This window comes from Pteropus alecto, unplaced genomic scaffold (genome assembly GCF_000325575.1).
Source record: "Pteropus alecto unplaced genomic scaffold, ASM32557v1 scaffold359, whole genome shotgun sequence".
Classification (NCBI taxonomy): Eukaryota; Metazoa; Chordata; class Mammalia; order Chiroptera; family Pteropodidae; genus Pteropus; species Pteropus alecto.
Window position 1 is genome coordinate 2,379,917 of NW_006443119.1, and position 20,003 is coordinate 2,399,919.

The window sequence follows — 20,003 nt, forward strand, 5'->3', positions numbered from 1 at the left end:
TTTCATAGTGATCACTTTACTTCAAGCTGGTCATAAACGGGGGCCTTCATGCCTTGGGTTGGTGTGATTTTACTGCACTATTAATCATTATCATAGCAACATCACCGTAGATAAGGTGCCGTCCCCATTCTGTCCGCACCGAAGTGGAGAGGTGTGCGACCCTCCCGTTGCCCAGAGAGGCCGGCCTCGCCCGCAGTCACGCTGGTTCTCGGCAGAGCCTGATTTGGCCAGGTCTTCTCTGGGGCCCCATGCTCTCCTCCACGGCACCCCAGAACCAGGCCGGCTCTGCCTCAGCTTGAACAAGTCCCCAGGCCCAGCTCTCCTCTCTGCTTGCCGCCTGCCCTGCTCCCTGCCCACCCGGAGCAGGGCCTCACCTGCTCACTCCTCACCCACCCCGGTTCACTTCCCTGTTCATTTCTGTTTCCAGTGCAATGTGCCACCCCAAGCCCTCCCACCTCCCCTGCTTCCCCGACTCCACCAGCCAACCCCCTCTCGTCTGAATCCCCACGGGGCGCCGACAGCAGCCATACCATGCGGGTCTGAGCTCTGACGTAAGCACTTTTATACTGTATTTCATCCACCCCAGGGACTGGGACCGCTGCCCTCACCCCCATTGAGCCATGTGCACCCTCTCATTCTGGCATTGCTTCACCCCTCACCCCCAGTGCCACGAGCTGCTCTTTCCCCGCCATCCCTCTGCTTGAGCCCCCAGCATCCCTGTGCAGTGCTGGACGAGGGCTGGCTGGCCAGGCGCTTCTTGGACACTGCAATGCCAATGGGCTTTGCTTCTCCAGAAGCAGACAGGGAACAGAGCTGAGGCCTCCCTTGCCCACTGTCAGGAAGGAACTTCCCTGACACCCCTCTCCTGTCCCTCCTGTCGGCCAAAAAGCCTTCCATCTGTTGAGATACTCATCAGTCCTGCCTCAGGAGCCCCCAGAAGCTACTTCTCCCAGATCACTCCCAGATCTTATTGTAAATTAAAATAACATCGGAATCTATAGCCAAAGGCTGTGTACCTTCCTTACCCCTAGCACACAGCTGCTCAATATCAGGCAAGTGGAGAAGCACTTTGACTTTTATTGATTTGTTCCCCTCTCTCAGGGTTGAGGGAGTGGGGCGGGTTTCCAGGTTTTTATAAGAAGAGACTTCTCGCTCCTGGGAGAGACGGTCTAGAGTCTGCTTCTCTGGGTGGCACCTTTCTCACCTGATTTCTCTTTTCTTTAGTGCAAGCCCTGGCTGAGGCCAATGCTGTGAAGCTCCACAGAGCTACCTTCTGAAGCCCTCCTCTGCTCGACTGAGGTCCCGGCCCCCACTCTGGCCCCAGCCCCTGCGCTCCCATGGGAAAGCTGCAGGGAGCCAGGTTGGGGGCCAGGGGTTGCTGCTGAGAGGAGCATGGATACCCATCACACTGGGCCCTGCAGCCCTCACTACCCAGGTGGCGGTCCTAGGCCAGGGCCTGAGATGGAGGGGCGAGGAGTACCCTGTCTGATGCCCAAGTCACAGGGAGCCTAGCTGACCCTGGCTGGGCCTGTGATGGCCCTTCTGGAACATTCCCTGATGGAGAAGACATCGTGGTGGGAAAGATGCCCTGGGCGACCTTAGGGTAGAACTAGAGGTGACGAGAAGATGGGCAGCCTGCCTCTTCCAGCCCTCCTTGACACATGGACAGCCCCTGCCATCGTCCCCTCCCCCTATCAACCCTACCCTACCGCCCCAGCTTTACCCAGGGCTTTGACACATCTCTGTACATGGCTGCCCCTTTGGGGTCCAGTGGAGACTGACCACCCTGCTTGAGCCAAAGAAGCTGATGAGAGATGGGGAGAGGCTCCCTGGCTCCCAGAGGGGACGGTGCTGCTGCGGGGAGCCGGGTGGGGGGCCAGGGGTTGCTGCTGAGAGGAGCATGGATACCCATCACACTGGGCCCTGGCGCCCTCACTACCCAGGTGGCGGTCCTAGGCCAGGGCCTGAGATGGAGGGGCGAGGAGTACCCTGTCTGATGCCCAAGGCACAGGGAGCCTAGCTGACCCTGTGATGGCCCTTCTGGAACATTCCCTGATGGAGAAGACATCGTGGTGGGAAAGATGCCCTGGGCGACCTTAGGGTAGAACTAGAGGTGACGAGAAGATGGGCAGCCTGCCTCTTCCAGCCCTCCTTGACACATGGACAGCACCTGCCATCGTCCCCTCCCCCTATCAACCCTACCCTACCGCCCCAGCCTTACCCAGGGCTTTGACACATCTCTGTACATGGGTGCCCCTTTGGGGTCCAGTGGAGACTGACCACCCTGCTTGAGCCAAAGAAGCTGATGAGAGATGGGGAGAGGCTCCCTGGCTCCCAGAGGGGACGGTGCTGGCTGTGAATAGAGGGCGGCAGGTCTGTGCAGCGTCTGAGAGGAGGTAGAGAAGGGATAGGGGAGAGGGAGAGATCCAAGGAAAGTGGGAGGGAAAGAAGCAGCAGGATTCGTTTGCAAGTAAGACGGCAGAAAAGGAAAGGAGGATAGGAGAGGATTGGTTTCCCAAGGTGGAGCCATAGCTTCTTGGTGCCAGGTACAGTGCCCGACCCTCTGCTCTGCCCCTCCCACCTCGTCCCCAGGATCAGTGGGCTGATGCGATGGCCCCAGGAGGACCCACCAGTGAGCATACCGTGGCTTTCAGCTGAGTGCTGGCCAGGGGATGTGGGTGGGGAGTGAGAGGCTTGGGTAGGACAGTGTAGGAGACTGATGGCCCTTCGTAGGTCTGAGCCTAGTGTCTGCCTCTCCTATGGGCTTGAGGGCAGAGAGAAGAACCTGTTTTACACACGGTGTGGTCAGCCTTGGGGCCTTTCCTAACTATTTTCAAGATACTTTGCTTTCCCCCTTTTCCCTGGAATGTGCTGTGGGCCAGCCGAGACTGTGCCCAGGGAGAGGGACTGCAGCCTTAACCTGGGAGGCCAGATTCTAGGACCCTGCCCCACATCCCAGGCATCCCAGAGGAGGACTAGCTGAGGCTTATGGACTCCTAGCTCGGCCCTTGTGATCCATCTACCCGGGGAGGCCAGTGTGGGAGAGGCAGAAGCAAACTCTTTCTTCCTCAGCTCCGCCCACCTCTAGATGCATGTAGGGGAAGGAGGGACTGTAGAGAGGAGGGAGGGGAGAGAGCACCTCTGCGAGCCTCGGCCCCTAGGCCTTCTCTTTGCCAGAGTTGCCCCCAAGACTCCAGCCTGACCTCCAGCGGTCCCAAGATCAACTCTTTTATCTTCCAGCAATTCTTCACTCCTTCATGGCTGGGATAGTCACTGACTGATATGCAAGTAAAGATGACAGTTAATTTATCAAATATCTATCGAGCATCTTCGATGTACCAGGCACGATTCCACGTGCTTAGGATATTCTCCTGCTTATGAGGGGTCACAGACTGGGGGGATTCCACTTGTCTTCACTTCTAGCAGTTTTTTTGAACATGACCCTTGGCTACATCTCCCATCTTTAGCAAAGCTCAAGTACCCAAAACTGTCCTTTCTCCTCCACAGACTGGCAGGTAGGGTTGTCTCTTTCCCCACACCTTTCTCCATCCACAAGACACAGATTTTTTAGGGCCTTTTATGCCTTCCCCTCCCTTTGTCTATCCTTTTTTTTAAGTGATATTTTTCGAAATACATGTGAAGTACCAAGGATTAGTGTCTGCACCTCTGTCACCTGTCCCTCACCTCTTATTTCATAAAGCTGGCCCTTTATGTTGCTTTACATGCCTTAATATATGTTTTATGAAGATTATACATATTATAGATATATATGTAATATATATGTTTGGATGTCTGGTCCTTTCCTAGAACTCCTGCCCAGGCCCACTTTCTCTCCTCTGCTTTCCACACCATTCCGAGCACGTTGCGGCCGTACCCTATGCCTTTGATCCAAAGAAGGGGAGAGAAAGACTTATTTTAAGACAGGTATATTTTACGCTTTTGTTATAAAAGCAAATCTATTTTCAAAGTGTGCAATGTCTGAATGGAATTGGAGAGCGATATGAGGCTGGGGTGGCTGCCCCGAGGTCCGACCCTCCACCTTTCCTCCTTCGCCAGCACCCTCCCTCCTCCCACTCCATGGTCTGCAGAGGATTGGTCCCAGAGCTCAGAGAGCATCTTGCCAGGGCAGGACGTTCCCTTGGAAACCCTCGTCTAAGGATTTGATTACATTGTCACTGTCAATTCTTGATGACCCTCTAGGGTTATCGGATGTGAATCCTCTGGAAGGAAATGTTTACAGTGTGTGCCCAAAGTACACCCATGCAGCACCCCGCCCCCCACCCCTACCTCTCCAGCCCAGAAATGCTCCTGGACCACCTGCTTTCATCAAAGGGCAGAGAGTTTAATGGCAGCCTGTGCCAAACAGCACCAAGAATGTCAGTCTGGTCCTCGATGGAGCCAGGATACAGTGCAAAGGCCAAAGGAAATGGTTTGGGGTCCCTGGTCCTGCGATGCAGATGTGTTCCAGTTCCTTGGACTTCTTACACTCCTTTTCACTCGACTCCTTTCTGGTCCGAGTCACGTCTATGGCATCTGTTTTCCTCTGTGACCTTTCCTCTGGGAGCCGTTGTTAAGGGCCCCGGTACCTTGGTCTGGCATCCAGACTGTGAAGTCAGCTTCTGGGCTGAGGAGGGTTCCCCGGACAATGTAGCATCTCAGCCTTGCCTCCAACAGCCCCAAGGAATTCCTCCAACCACTGCCACGGGGGTGCCAGACTAAGACAGCTCAACCTTCCAAACTGCTTATCAACTGTTGAAGTGGGCGAGGGGCTCTTGCCTTGCACAGATTTGGGCAGGATGAAAATCTTTTGTTCAGATCTGGAATCTTGGGTTTTGGAATTGAGCACAGAACTCCTGGCCATCATTGGAAGCCTGACTTCCCAACTTTGACACTTACTGGCCCCTATTCCCAGCCTAGAGCATCTTGCTATAAATGACTGGGGCCCAGACGGAGGCTCAGGGCTGAGTACCCCACCTGGGGATAGCCCTGGTTACTAATCTAGAGCCTTCCCATTAGCACATTACCTCCCTGATCAATAACCAAGAGGCTGCAATCAAATATTGCTATTGTCACTTTAAAGATTTTCTGAGGTTGCAAGCTGTGCACATTTGCTCTCCTGCCTTGGCGAGAGGCATGTTCTTGGGACAGGGCTGACTATAGCAAGAGGAAACAAATTCTTTTCCCTTTTAGGCACCCCCCCAACCTGAAAGCTCTTAAAACTAAGGAAAATATGAAATATACATATATATACATATATCTATTTATGCACATATTGGGGCCAATCTGATTTGCTAGTATTAGACAATAAACCATACAAGGAAATGTATGATTTCAGTGTCTTTACTTAGAATAAAAGTGACCTTAGAAGAGTTAAGGTTAGACAAACAAGGAGCATCTCCGTCAGGGGACCAAACAGCAGTAGCAGCCCCTCAGCATCTTTCTAACCAATGAGTCCTCTCCCTGGGGAAGGGGGCATCCTGACTGATAGACGAGAGTTTGGGTCCCCCTCCCAGCAGCATTCTTTTTAGATATAGGTACTGAAGAACCCCTGTGAGCTCTGCATTTGTATCTTGCAAGTTTGTATAAACCCAATACAGGAAATAAAATGAATGGTTTGTATAAGTGGTGTGTCTCTTGCATTCTGTGTCCATGTCCGCCTATGGCTGGCATTGGGGTTCATGGCAATTTATGGGAGTTCTGGGGCCTGAGTAAGAGCAGAGATGGGTTTAAAGCATATGCGCCACCACCACCCACAACCCCCTGCCTCAGGCTGCACATCTCAGCCTCCTCCCAGGCAGCAACCCCAGAGTTCTCAGAGTGCCTCCTCCCCATGAATCAGGGGGTGACAGTGTGCTGTCAACACCAGGGTCATCTTTTTGGCCCAGGTGACCCCAGATCAAAGCTTGTCCCAAGATCCTTTATAATACAAGTATCAGATGCTTCAGGCCCTGGAGCCTTCCCCTGGATTTGGTCTCTATGAGACTGAGGATAGGACTGCAAGAGAAAAAAAATAACTCTCAGCCTTTCTTGATTACTACATAATGCCATTTCTGCTTTAGAGTGCAAGAAGGTATATGATTGGGGAGGGGGGTTATCAGAAAGGCCACCCAAATTCTTTTCATTCAGCCTCAATGCTTTGGGCGGCTACTTAGTGATTATCAGTTATTGAGGCTCAATGCGAAAGACTTTATCAGGGCAGCTCAATTTGAAATCTTTCTGTGAAGAGTAAGAGTAAAGAAGCTCTATAAATTCCATGGGATGGGGAGTGAGAGAGAAAGTGAACCCAGGGTCAAGGCATCCCCCATCTAGACTTCTGCAGGATGTCTGGGGAGAGATGGAGCCATTAGTGGTTCAAGGAAGAGAAAAAAATTAAGAGGAGATAGGAAGGCAAGCTTCCTCTAATTCCCGATTTCGCCTTGGTCTAGTTATAATGGCTGATTTTGAATCCTGGATACCTGTCCTTATCCCTAAAGGGCTGGTAGAGTGAGTACAAATAAAGTACTTTTTGGATTTTGTAACACCCCTGGGAGAGCTATAAACCCTGATGTACTTTGTGAATCAGGGACAGTTGCGGCCATAGGCAGGCTCAAAACAGGCCTTTTGGGCTGGGGAGGTGCATTGGAGAACTCATCAAATTCTGGGGCTGGGGCTGGGGCTGGGGCTGTGTCCCTATCTGCAGCCCCGTCTAGGCCAGAGCTCCTGGCTTGGAGAAAAGGTTGGACACGAGAGCACAGAGCACCACTGGGCGTCGCTGTACCCACTAACAAGGGCAGGCTCCTCTCCAGGGATGGTGTCCACAGGTCTCCGGCTGCTCCACCTCCTGGCCCAGAGCAGCCCGCCGATCTACAGATTTATCGATTGAGCCAGGCTAGGGCTGTAAAAGGGGCACTCAGGAAATGTAAATGAAACAGCATACTAACAATGCTTTTTTAGGAGTGGTGCTCTGTAACTGCGTGGTCATTTATTTATTCTTAAAGAGAGGCATATCGATGTCAGGAAGGCAGCCAGGCTTCGGACCCTGCTGCTCCCAGGGAACTGGGGTCATAGTGCACCCCTCATCCCTGAGCCTCCAGTGCAGAATTGACCCCCCCCACACACACACATTGCTGAGACTGATGAGAGAGAAGGTGATGTCATGCTCAACTCTTGGCTCTGCTCCTTGCTAGCTGCATGAAGATTGGCACAAGTCCCTAAAATCCTTGAGTCTCAGTTTCTTCATCTGTGAAATGGAGACATTAATACCATCTTACGACACTCTCAAGAAATTCAAATGAGAAAATGGAAGAAAAACACTTTGAAAACTCAAATTCGCTTACAAACGTGAGGAGGTGGTGGCAACGCTGTGTAGGCCCGTCAGCCGCCTTCAGGGGCCTGATGAGGGAAGAAGGAGGATGTTTCCTAAGTCACCCTCTTTGCCGAAAGCCAGGGCCCCTGCCGTTCAGCCCTCTGAGGTGTCCTTTCCCTGTCTACTTCTACTCCTCCAGCCCCAGGGAGAAGTGCCAGGCCTTCCCCATGGTGGCCAGGCTTGGGCTACCATAGGCTGAGAATCAGCCCAGCCTTCTAGGGCCTATGTCCTTCTCCCAGGGGTTACCCCTGTGAACGGGCTCTCTCCAGGAGGGCGGGGGCTGTGGACAACCTCTCTGGGCCCAGTGCTGCCATCAGAGAATATGGCCAGGAGGGCCCAGTTTCAGGAAAGTTCAGTTCTGAGCTCACAGGCAGGCTCCGTGGCGGGAGGGAAAGGTATTCTAAGCTGCTATTTTATACACCTGTAGGAGCAGTTTAGAGATGAGAGCAGAAGTCTTTCATAATAGTATTTAATAGTATACTAATAATAGTAATATAACAATAGTAATTAGTATAACTATATGAGAAGAGTAATGATAATGGCTCATTAAGTATTTACTATGTGCCAGGTAACTTCGTATGTATTTACTCACTAATTCTTGTTATATCTCTATGTCAAAGGTAATTATTATCCAGGAAACTGAGGCACAGAAAGTATAAGTAAAATGTCTACAGTCTCACGGAGCTCTGATGAAGCCCAGGGTGCTCCGACTTGAGAGCCCAACCTCTTAATTAACCAGTGGTTTCAGTGGGGGTGATATCGCCCCCTAGGGGGAACTTTGGAAATTTTCCGAGGAGCTTAAGGGGGCAAAACTCTTAATGGCATTTAGTGGCTGCAGTGCACAGGGCAGATTTCCACGGTAAATATTTGTCCTCTATTATGCACAACTTTAAAATGTGCAAGTGAACTACACCCACTACCAACCAGTATAAGTCGGTCCTACTGCAATTCACAATAGTACTAAAAAGTTTTTATGAGCTTCTAAGTCTTTTTAAAAGCTTCTAAGTTTTTTGTGTTTTTTTTTTTATGTTTCATGAATAACTCAGCAAGTTAGAAGATGGTTATTATAGAGAAGAAACTTAAATGGAATAAAGACATTGTCTCGAATTATTGAATAATCTACTCCATGCACTGTCTATTATAACCTTTCAGCCCTGTATATTTGGTTGAAAACAGTTCTGGTGTAGTAGGGTCTTACTGAATAAGCAAAGAGAGTGACCGTAAATATTTAACACAGGAAATCTGAGACAACCAACCAGTATGAAGAAAAGAAGAAATACAAGGAATCTCATTGGATTTCCTTAATAAATATTTTTAGAAATAATTTTACATTATTGCCATTTTTTATATTTTTAAAGTTTTTGCAGCCCAAGGTTGAACACCTATGTTGTAATGATTACACGTGGAAATGTTTTGGGGAATTGCCTGTATCTTTCTCTGACATTGTCCCAGGGGTTCACATGAAATTGCTCTAAACCACTTATATCACCATTTCTCTTTCCAATCCATCCTCTATTGCCCATTGCCTATGGGGAATACTTGATCTCCAAAGCCTTTTAAGATCCTATGGACTAAATCACACCCCAACACGCGATAGCGTTTCAAGACAGAGACCTATGTGTCTGTGATACGCCCACCGCCCACTCCATGACACGGGAGCTACATCAGCAATGCGCGCAGAAGACCCAGTTCCTTGCGTTCACATCGTGCTTCCTCATTTTCTCCACTTTGCCATCTCTAATTTGCCTTGCTGTGTTATTCCTACTTCAATTAAGGTTATTTCCCTCTTTCTCTTTTTATATGCAAGTATATCTTGTCTGTTATTACTTACCTAACATTAATCTTTATTCTAGTATTTACTCCCTACTACTTTTTTTTTTTAGATTGCATAATGTCTCTAGTCTTCTATTTCTCTTAAATTTCGAATTTAAGTGGGTGCAAGCAATCTGCCTATTTCATTTATGTTTTCTGGTCTTGCCTGAGCATTTATATATTGAGAGACATTGTGTTTTATTATAAATTATTCTTTCCTCTTCTTTTTTTATGATTAGCTTTATTTGCGTTTTTAAAAATGATGTATGTAGATTGGTCATATCATCTATAAACTTCATTTCAGGATAGAGGGGACATTACAAAGGGGATCCTGGCTCTAATGGGGTTGAGAACCACTGCCCTACAATGGGATAAAGGATGTTAGGAATGATCTTACACTCTTCGGGCCCACAGAGGAAAGAAAGGATGCATCCGAGTCTACACAGCTGGTGAGCAGACTAGAACCAGGCTTCCTCTATAGTCCAGCCCTACCCCAAGTCCAAATTCACTTTCATCTTCCATAGCTCAACCTGACGGTCCAAAGCTGGCCCCCGGTGGGGAAAAAGAGGTCGATGACTTTTGTGTCTAACTCCCCTAGGGGGCTTTTGCCCTGGATTTAACCCAATCTGGCTCTCCCCTGAGACTAGGAGCAACAGGTTTCACTCAGTTGTTTGTCGCCCCCTAGGGTTATAGCACAAAACAAGCGAACTACTTACAAGATGAATTTTGTACTTTTCCAAAGAAACAGATCCCAACTCTTCCCTCACCCTCCATTAAACCCAGCAAAGAACCTAGGTACCTCTAGGTCCCAGTTCTTTAATATTTAGTCCAAATTTTGCGGATGAGAAAGAAGCAGCTGAACTCAACCTCAGGGCTTGGGGTGGGGTATAGAGGGGTCAGGTGGGCAACGCCTCTGGGTGGCCAATGTGTGGAGGGGCAGTGCCTTCTGGGAAAAAAAACAGAAGGGAACCTGTGACTTTAAGCAGCTCTGTGTGTGCGTGTGTGTGTGTGTGCGTGTGTGTGTTTGCGTGTGTGTGTGTGTGTGTGAGAAAGTGTGGGGAAAGTTAATGATTTATAAGAGGTTCATTTCACAACTTACCAAGGGTCAGCTTCCCCTGAGCATATACAAGCTCAGTCTTCTTTACAACTCACGCCTGGCCAGCTTCAACCCCGGAAGATACCCCAGGCAGCCTGCAGCATGATCTCCATCACTGAATGGCAGAGTGAGTGCAACGGGCCCTGCTGCAGAGGGGCTAGGCTGGAATGGGGTGTCCAGGCTAGGTGAGGGACAAGATGATGCCCTCCCCAGCTGAGATCACTTTCTGGGGAACTGTGAGGTGACCTCTGGAGCCAATGGCCTGGAGCTGCTGTGTTGGCATCCTCCACGCAGCAGGGCGACAGCTGGGTGTGGCTTTTCTGCCTTCCGGGAGTAAGGGATTCGGGTTGTTCAGGGCCCCTGGGTAACCCAAGGCTGGTGCCCGGGGGAACTGGCAAATTTACCACTCAAGCTGGTGCCTTTCCCATTCAGGGTTCTTAGACCTGGAAAGCTGCAAACATGGACCCAGGAGGCTGCTGCCCATTCAGACATCTTTCCCTCACAAATTTTCAGGGTCTCCTATGGCCCTGGGTCCCTTCTTGACAGAAACTAAACTCCACTCCACTTCCCATTCAGTGAACAAATTTGTCTCCTCTGTGTGCCAAGCACTGTGTTAGGCATAGAGTATACAACAGTGAATAACACAGACATATACCTAGTCTACCATCTAGAGTGGGGGATTAACAGATAAAGAAGTCAGTATGTAGTATGTCAGGTGGTGATACATCCTTTGGACAAAAATAAAACAGGGAAGGATGCTAGGGAGTATGAGGCAGGAGGGGTTACCATTTTGTACAGAGCTGTCAGAAAAAAGCTTCACTGAGAAGGGGCCTTTTATACAGAGACCCACAGGAAGTGGAAGGAAAAAGCCATGCCGCTATCTGGAGGGGAAAAATGTTCTAGGAAGAGAAGAGAGCCAGTGCAGAGGCCTTGAGGCATTGGCCTACTTGCTGTGTCTGAAGAATGAGGAGGCTGGTTTTGATGGAGGGACGTGGGCAGAGGGGAATGTAGGAGGAGTTTAGTCATGGAGGCTGCTGAGAGACCAGACTGTATAAGAACTCTGGTTTTATCTCCATAAGATGGGAAACCACTGGCGGGTTTTTGTGCAAAGAAGTGATACAGCCTATTTATATTTTTAAAAGATCACTCTGGATGTTGGGTCGAGAATGGATTGTAGTGGGGTAAGGTCAGCAATAGGGAGACTAGTTCTGAGGTGACAGATGGTGGAGGAGACCAGCATGGTAGCAGTGAACTGGTGGGAAGTGGTCAATGCTGGATCCGTTTTGAGAAATTTGCTGAAAGGATTTACTGATGGATTCGATGTGCAGTGTGAGAGAATGAAGTCAAGAATGATTCCAATATTTTTAGTCTGAGCAATTAGAAGGGTTGAGTAGGGGGAGGCAGGAGCCGAGTTACACACATGTTGAGTTTGCAATGTTAATAGACATCCAGATAGGATGTCAAGTAGGTGGTCAGGCAAGTGAGTCTGGGACGGAGGGAGAAATTTGGAGTTGCCAGCATATAGATGATATTTAAAACCATGAGAGTCTGTGAGATCACCTGGGGCACAGTTTCTCAGCCTCCCTACTGCTGACATTTGGGGGCAGCGTAATTCTTTGTTGTGGGGTATGTCCTGTGCATTATAGGATTTTAGTAGCATCTCCGGCCTCTACACACTAGAAACCAGTAGCACACTTCCACACTCAACTGTGACAGTCTTCAGACATTAACAAATGTATCCTGAGGATCAAAATCACCTCGTCCCTCCCACCCCCCAACTCATTCCCCGAGATGAGAACAACTGACCTTACCTTAATATTCTTAAAAATATAGAGAAGTAGTGCCTGAGCCCAGTGGCGAGCCAACATTTTATTAAACTAAAATGTGCTAAGTCTTATGAAGAATGTGCTAAATCCTGTTAGAGAAAGAAAGAAATGAAGGAACCAGATTTGAGTCAAGGAATGGAGAGTGAACCAGGTTTCCTGAAGAACTGACATTGGGTTAAGACCTGAAAGATGAATATGCTTTAGGCAGATAATGAGTGGGAGGGAACTGCCCAGTCAAAGGCCCTGAGGCAGAAAGGTGCATTACGGAAACAAGGATGTAGTTTGAGTGTGGCAGGTAAGCGGGACAATGGCAGGAGATGAAGTTGGACCAGCAGGCCTAGGCCCCCTTATACAGGGCCCGTGAGCAGAGGAATGGAAGGGAGGACGCTGTTTCATCTAAGCCCAGTGGGAAGCCATGAAGGATTCTGTGCTGTGCATGAATATGGTTGGATCGTATGTTTTCCAAGATGCCTGCCTGCTGTGTGAAGAAGGGAGAAGAGGGTGGCAGGAGTGAAGCGGAGACTAACAGGAGAAGGTTAGAGGGTTCCAGAACAAAGACGAAGGTGACTTGGAATTAAGGGGTAAGAGTGGAGAAAAACGGGCAGCTTTCATGATACATGGGAAGAGGAAGCAATAAAACTTAGCTGTGGCTTCACCAAGGGAGCGGTGAGGAGACTCAGTGACGGCTCCTGGACTTTTGCTACAAGCTGCCGGGCAGGTGGTGACATTTTTATTCATTTGGGGAAAACCAAGAGAGGTACAAGTTTAAGAAAAGAATATCAATAAGGCAGTTTGGACCTGCTGAATTTAAGATGCCTCGATGAGAGAAAACCAGGCAGATACGCTAAGCAGGCAGTTGGATATGAGTTTTAGAAGCTCAAAGAGAAGCCTGGGGTATATAAATAATAATAAATTTCATATATTAAAGATAAATATCAACATCGTCCACACAGAAGTGATATTTAAGGACATGGAAATACGTGTGAAAATAGGATGAGAAGTGAACTTGGACCAAAGTCTTGAACAATTCAAATCCCAAGAGGAGCTGGCAAAGGAGACGGGGGAAGGATAATCAGAACAGCAGGAAGAAAATCAACATGCTGTCATGGAATCCAAGAGACAAGATATTTCAAGCAGGGAGCGGCCACCTGCTAACAGATGAGGGCTGACACCTGTCCATTGGATGTGGGAACATGGACGTCACAGATGGCCAAAGCAAGAACAACTTCTGCGGAGGAGCGTGGGGCGGAAAGTAGACTGGACTGGGTTGGTTAAAGGCATTTTTTCCAGAGCCAGACGACCAGAATCAAACCCTGGTTCTGCCAGCTGCTGACTGTGTGACCCAGGCAAGTGACTTGATCGCTCAGTGTTTCAGTTCTGTTTGTGAAATGGGGCTAACAGCATACCTACCTCACAGGCAGTTGTGAAAATGCAATGAGTTAATAAGACTTAACAGTGCATAGACTGTGCCTGGCACTGTGTGCTCATTCGTGTTAGTGGTGGTTCTATTAATCACTACTGTTAATTTTGAAAAGTAAAAGAAGGCTCTTTCTCTCCCCATTTTCCTCCTTCCTCTTCCTGAGCAATCCAGTCCTAAAGCCATTAGGTAGAAAGTGGGTGGGGGTGGGGTGCCCAAAGCAGGTGTCAGAGCCCTAGCCAGGTGGAAGGGGGTTTACTCTGGGGTTGGCCTGGTGCCAACGCAGGGCGAGGAGAGTATCCTGGCAGTGTCAGCGCAGGGGGTGGAAAGGAACTTTATACTGGAGGAGGCTGGCAGCCACCACCTTAATCAAGTGGTCAAAGAAACATCATCAGTAATGGGCCAAATTAAAATCACATGTGGCTTAATCGATGCAATGAGAAGAACACAGCATCAAATCTTGCTCGTATTTCTGCATAACCAGTATCTAGTCATGAGCAAATTATCAGACAAGCCTAAGTAGAGGGACAGCTACAAAATAACTGGCCCAAATCTTCAAAAGTGTCAAGATTAGGTCAAGGAAAGACTGAAGAACTGTTCTAGACACCAGAGACTAAAGAGACATAGACACCAGATGCTACACGTGATTCTCGACTGGATGCTTTTGCTACAAATTAAATTACTGGGACAACTGATGAAACTTAAATGAGGTCTAACTTTAGATGGTAGTAGTGTATCAGAGTTAATTTTCTGACTTCGATGCTTGTATCCTGGCTACATAGGAGAATAAAGGAAAACCACACTAAAGTATTCAGGAGGGCTGAGGTAGCCCATGGCAACTACTCTGAAATGGCTCAGGAAAAAAATTCTTTGTACTGTACTTGTGACTTTTCTATTCATTTGAGAGAGAGAGAGAGAGAGAGAGAGAGAGAGAGAGAGAGAGAGAGAGAGAGAGACTGAGATGAATGAATGGTATTCCAAGGCTCTCTACACAGCCTCGGGCCAAAAGTACCCGTTCACTTGCTCCAAGAGATACTGCTTTCCTTTCTGGAGCAAGAAAGATATTGAACCTGACTTCAGTTAATGCGAGCTACAGAGTGGGAGTCAGGGTAGCCTGGCTGTGGGCTCTTCTTGGCAGCTGCTCTGGAGCTGCAGAATGGGGGACTAAAGCCTGCCGTACCAGGGAGCCCTAAACCTGGTCTGTTTCTGAGGTCTGGAGAAGTCTTAGCTTCTCACTAAGTGGTGCCCTGGAGATCCGGGCCTCCCTGAAGAGTGACCAGAGCCACCCCCCCCGCCCCCCGAGATCTCAGCTGGAGTCTATGACATCCCTGGCCCATCTCCAGCAGGGGCCGCGGTGCCCCTATGTCTGGATCCTGGGGACCGTGGGCTGTGGGCACTTCTGTCACTCCTGGTGACATGCCCCACCACCCCTGCCTTCTGAGAAGGACTTCGGGAGCAACCCCATGACTGAAATCGCTGAGCTACTCTGCAAGTGGGAGACCTAGGAAGATCTGAGGCTCGTGTGTGAGAAACAGCTTCTGATCCTTTCCGGTGAGGTTTTGTGTCCACCCTAGATTTTTTCCACTGAACACTAGTAACACTAAGCATGGCCCATAAAGAAGACTGTGCCCATTACAGGAAAATTCTGGAATAGTACTAGCCCTTGAAGAAGAGTGTGGAACAAGTTGGAAAAGTAATAACTGGCAAATCACTGTTGCAGGAAAGTTAGGAGAAAAGATACAAAGTGTGAATTCAAGAGAGACCGTTCTTAAGTGTTTACAGGATGGACATATGAATATTTTAACAAAACAAATGAAAATCCAATAAAATGTTCACATTGTGTTTCCACACAAAATCAACTACTAAAGGAGTTAGAGGAAGAGAGTGAATAGTCAGAACTGGAATCAATGACATGTTTTTATGGCAGGTCCGAGCTAAGACCAGATATTTTTACAACAGGCATAAAATCTTGAAATATCTTTGTCATGCAGATGAAAGAATATGGTTGTGGTCTTCCTCCACAATAGCCCAGCCTATCTAAAATCACCATGACAAAGTAGATGTACTTCTAGATCCTCAACATAGTTTCTCTGAGGGTAGAGAAATAACACAGTTTGAAAGGACAGAATGCGAACTTCGTAATGACCCAAGGGGGCGGTGCTGCAGGGCATAGGCTCTAAGAGATTGAATTCAGGCCTTGCTAGGAGGCGTAAATAGGAAACAAGCCCCAATGGATCACAGAGGTGGATTGGAATCAGGGGAGTCAGCCCTCAGTACAAAATGGATTCTGGGAGGTTGGGCCACATGTTGACAGAAATGATGTTCCAATGGGTCCTAACAGAACCTCGCTCTGCTGAAAGAGAGACCCAGTAAGACTAGCATTTTTCTGGACTATAAATTGAGTGAGGTTTCAGTCTATAATTTGAATGATAAATCTAATCTCTATATTTTGAACGATTCTTTTTAAAATGCCCTTTGGCCTTACTTCTGTTCTGGAACTGGTCCTAATCCTCTAAAACTCTGTGTGGTAACAGATTATGAAAGATTAGCTACCCAGAAGATGGTTCAAAATGCGTTTCATTTTCTTGCACTTGTAAATATAACTCAGTAAGTCTAATCACAATAATTTTGTCTTCATTTTGTTTTGTTTTTACAGTTCTGCCTCTTAATAGCTAGACAACATTTTACAACTATCTGTAAAAGCATGGCAGTAGCACTAATTTTATAGAGCTCGTGAGGGCCAATTCTAAGATGTTAGTTAACAAATTCAGTAAAATTTTTCTCTTTAAAAATTACTTGTGACATAATTAATTATTAATTAAAATTACTCGTCTTTTAAAAATCAAACCAACTTCAAATTTTAAAAATTAAGCCATTTTAAATGAAGTTACGCAAGTTGTAGCTTAAAAGATACTTTTTGCTTTATCTTTAAGAAATATTCATGCCATATCCCTATCCACCATACCATTTACAATAAAAAAAAATAATAAGGCATTCTAGCTACATTAAGTAAATAAAGTACATTGCAAAACTGTATGTACAAATAAACTTGAAGTTGTACAACCTCATCAGTAATTTTTAAAATAGACACAACACAATTCCATTTATAATAGCATCAAAAAGAGTAAAATACTCAGGAATAAACTTAACCAAGAAGGCAAAAGACATGTACAGGCATAGCTTGAAAAAAATGCAGGTTTGGTTTCAGACCCCTGCAATAAAGCAAACTGTAATCTTTTTGCTGGTGGAAGGTTTTATGTTCAATTTGTGAAAAACATAACATCTGTGAAGCACATTGAAATGAGGTATGTCTACACACTGAAAACTAATAATGTTGCTGAAAGAAATTTTAAAAGATACATATAAATAGAAAGACATCCTGTGTTCATGGCTTAAAAGATTTAATATTGTTAAGGTGTCAATACTACCCAAAGCAATCCATAGATTCAATGCAATCTCTTTCAAAATCACAATGATTTTTTTTTTTGGCAGAATAAAAAAAATCCATCCTAAAATTCATTTAGAATCTCAAGGGATCTCTAATAATCAAAGAAATCCTGGAAATAAAAAAAAAAATTGGAGGTTTCATACTTTCTAACTTCAAAACTTATTACAAAGCTACAGTAATCAAAACAGTATGGGATTCACATAAAGACAGGCATATAGACCAATGGAGTATAATAGGAAGCCCAGGAATAAACCCTGGCCTATATGGCCAAATGATTTTCAAGAAGACCATTCAGTGGAAAAATGACAGCCCTTTCAATAAATATATTGGGAAAACTGAATATCCACAGGCAAAAGAATGAAGTCGGATCCTTATCTTACACCATATGTAAAAATTAACTCAAAGTTAATTTTAGCTCAAAGTAAGTTATATAACTCTCAGATGAAAACACAGGAGAAAAGCTTCATGACATGGGATATGACAATGACTTCTTGGATATGATAGCAAAATACAGGCATCTAAAGAAAAAATAGATAAATTGGACTATATCAAAATTAAGAACTTCTGTGCATCAAAGCACATAACCAGCAGAGTAAAAAGGCAATCTATGAAATGGGAGAAAATATTTGCAAGTCATATATCTGATAAGAAGTTGGTATCTAGAAAATATAAAGAACTCCTACAACTCAATAAGCAACAACAACAAAAAACCTGTTTAAAAAAATGGGCAAAGGACTTGAATGGACACTCCTTCAAAGAAGATATACATATGGCTAACAAGCACATGAAAAGATGCTCAATATCACTAATCATTAAGAAAATGCATATCAAAATCACAATGAGATACCACTTTACATCCATTAGAATGGATGCTATAAAAAACAAAACAAAACAAAAGAGCAAGTGTTGGCAAAGATGTGGAGAAACTGGAACCTTCGTACATTGCTGGTGGGAATGTAAAATGGTGTGACTGCTATGGAAAACAGTATTGTGGTTCCTCAAAAATTAAATATGATCCAGCAATTCCACTTCTGGGTATAAATCCAAAAGAAGTAAAAGCAAAGTCTCGAAGAGATATTTGTTCACCCATATTCATAGAAGTGTATTCACAATAGCCAAAAGGTAGAAGCAACCCAAGTGTCCATCCACAGATGAATAAACAAAATGTAGTATATACATACAATGGAATATCATTCAGCCTTAAAAAGGAAGGAAATTCTGACTGGTACATACTACTACATGGATGGACCTTGAGGACATTGTGTTAAGTGAGTAACAAAATGACAAATATTGCATGATTCCACTTATATAAGGTACCTAGAGTCATAGAAACAGAAAGTACAATGGTGGGTACCAGGGCTGCAGGAAGGGAGGGATGAGGAGTTAGTGTTTAATGGGTACAGGGCTTCGATTTTGCAAGTTGAAGAGAGTTCTGGTTGGTGGTGACAGTAACACGACAATGTCAATGTACTTAATACCACTAAACTGTGTACTTCAGAATTGTTAAGATGATAAATTTTATGTGTATTTTATCACAATTTAAAATAAAACTTCAATTTAGTTCAATTTAAAATGAAGCAATACAATGAATTGTCATTTGTTGACTATCAGTGGCAAAGAAAAGTTGACAATTCCGTGTGACAGAGAGAGTTTAAGAAAAAAAGAACTTCGTGTCCTGTTATTGTTACAACTCTTCTTAAATATAAAATATTTATCACATTTCATATTTGTGCAATCTGAAATATGTATCAAAATGTCAAAAATGTAGCCCTTGACCCAACAAGGGAGCTTTAATATTCTGTACTTTTGCACTGTGCTCACTGGCTCTGAGCAAATTCCTGCAATTCAGAGAATGCCCCAAGACACAAAGCCAAAAGAAAAGACACTACAGACTGAGGCTGGGGCACTGTTAGTGTGGGTCCAACCTTTGGCAGAACTGCCTGGCCACTGTGGCTGAAATTAGGACGCTCAGGGGTGTGCGGTGAGCACCCATGGCAGCTGCTGCAGGAGGGAGGGAGGAGAAGGGAGCGGGTGTCAGCTCAGGTGTAGACTCCATGTGGAAAGATGAGCGTCCTGATTGACGACTTCTATTTTTCCAATCAAGTATGAGAGGTCAACACTGGAAAGCTTGGGACAGGGAAAGTTTAGGAGAGGAAGGAGACAGTGTTAAGAGTTGTTCGGGAGGGCTAGCCTCTTGAGAAATACGCAGGACAGCTGGGTGGTTTCAAGACCTTTTGGGGCTGGTAGCCATGTGCTGTCAGTGGTCCCCTTCTACCTGAGTGTGGGTTGGGCATCAGCGGCTCCCAACTGCAAGAGGATAGGATCACTGTGGGCAGATGGTTGTGTTCAGCTAGGGGCTCAATCCTGATAATGATCTAGATGATGCAGCCTTTGAAGCTGAGGGGAAGCTGGAAGTGGTGAGGTAGCACTAGCTACCTCGTAGGGTTGTTGTGGGGACCGAATGCCGTGATGTGAAGAACTGACTAGCAGTTTCCAGGTGCTAGATGTAGATTTGTGCACATTCTTCCCTTCCTGTCTCATCATTCCCCAAATGCACAGGAGCTGAGATTCCTGGATGAAAATGGAATCTTGCCTCTCCATCCCCCACCCCCAGAGGGTACCTGTCCAGTGGCTTTGGGGGAAAGTTCTAGCATCCCCACCTGCACTCTAGAGTCTATCCCACCACAACCTCCTCACCCATTGCAGAGCTTGGTGTGGGCACCACCGGCTTCGGCATCTTCTTCATCTTCCTTGGAGTACTCCTATACTTTGATTCCGTGCTCCTGGCCTTCGGAAATGTGAGTGCCCCTGCCGTGCGGACCGCTCCCAACCTACCTGGCCCCTTGCGGGGGTCAGCCCCAAGATCCTTCAAATCATGCCCATCCAGGGGTCAGGTGCCATCAAGCTCGGGCGAGTGAGGGTAGCTGGGAATGGACGGTGAGGCCCACTGGGTAGAGAATCTGAGGACCTGGGGGAGGCCCTGGGGATGCCAAGTGGAAGCAGACACTGTCCATCCATTGGAATCGCTCCAGTTAGGGATAGCGACGTCATACGAACCA

At 46.6% G+C, this 20,003-nt stretch overlaps 2 protein-coding genes across 7 annotated transcripts in view; both read left to right on the forward strand.

The window, feature by feature from the left end:
- The window catches only part of PLEKHA6 (pleckstrin homology domain containing A6), a 135,072-nt gene extending 133,242 nt beyond the window's left edge, over positions 1–1,830 (forward strand). For 5 of the 6 annotated variants that reach the window (XM_015597825.2, XM_025040527.1, XM_025040526.1 and 2 more), the window contains 2 exons: positions 428–551; positions 1,225–1,830. In XM_015597825.2, the coding sequence (XP_015453311.1) occupies positions 428–543 (116 nt within the window). In that variant the 3' untranslated portion in view covers positions 544–551; positions 1,225–1,830. The remainder of the gene's footprint in view (positions 1–427; positions 552–1,224) is intronic. The other variant, XM_025040525.1, reaches the window with a different exon arrangement.
- Positions 1,831–10,355: 8,525 nt separating this feature from the next.
- Positions 10,356–20,003, forward strand: part of GOLT1A (golgi transport 1A) — a 13,320-nt gene continuing 3,672 nt past the window's right edge. The window contains exons 1-2 of the mRNA XM_006922871.1: positions 10,356–10,380; positions 19,651–19,742. Coding sequence (XP_006922933.1) covers positions 10,356–10,380; positions 19,651–19,742 — 117 coding nt within the window. The remainder of the gene's footprint in view (positions 10,381–19,650; positions 19,743–20,003) is intronic.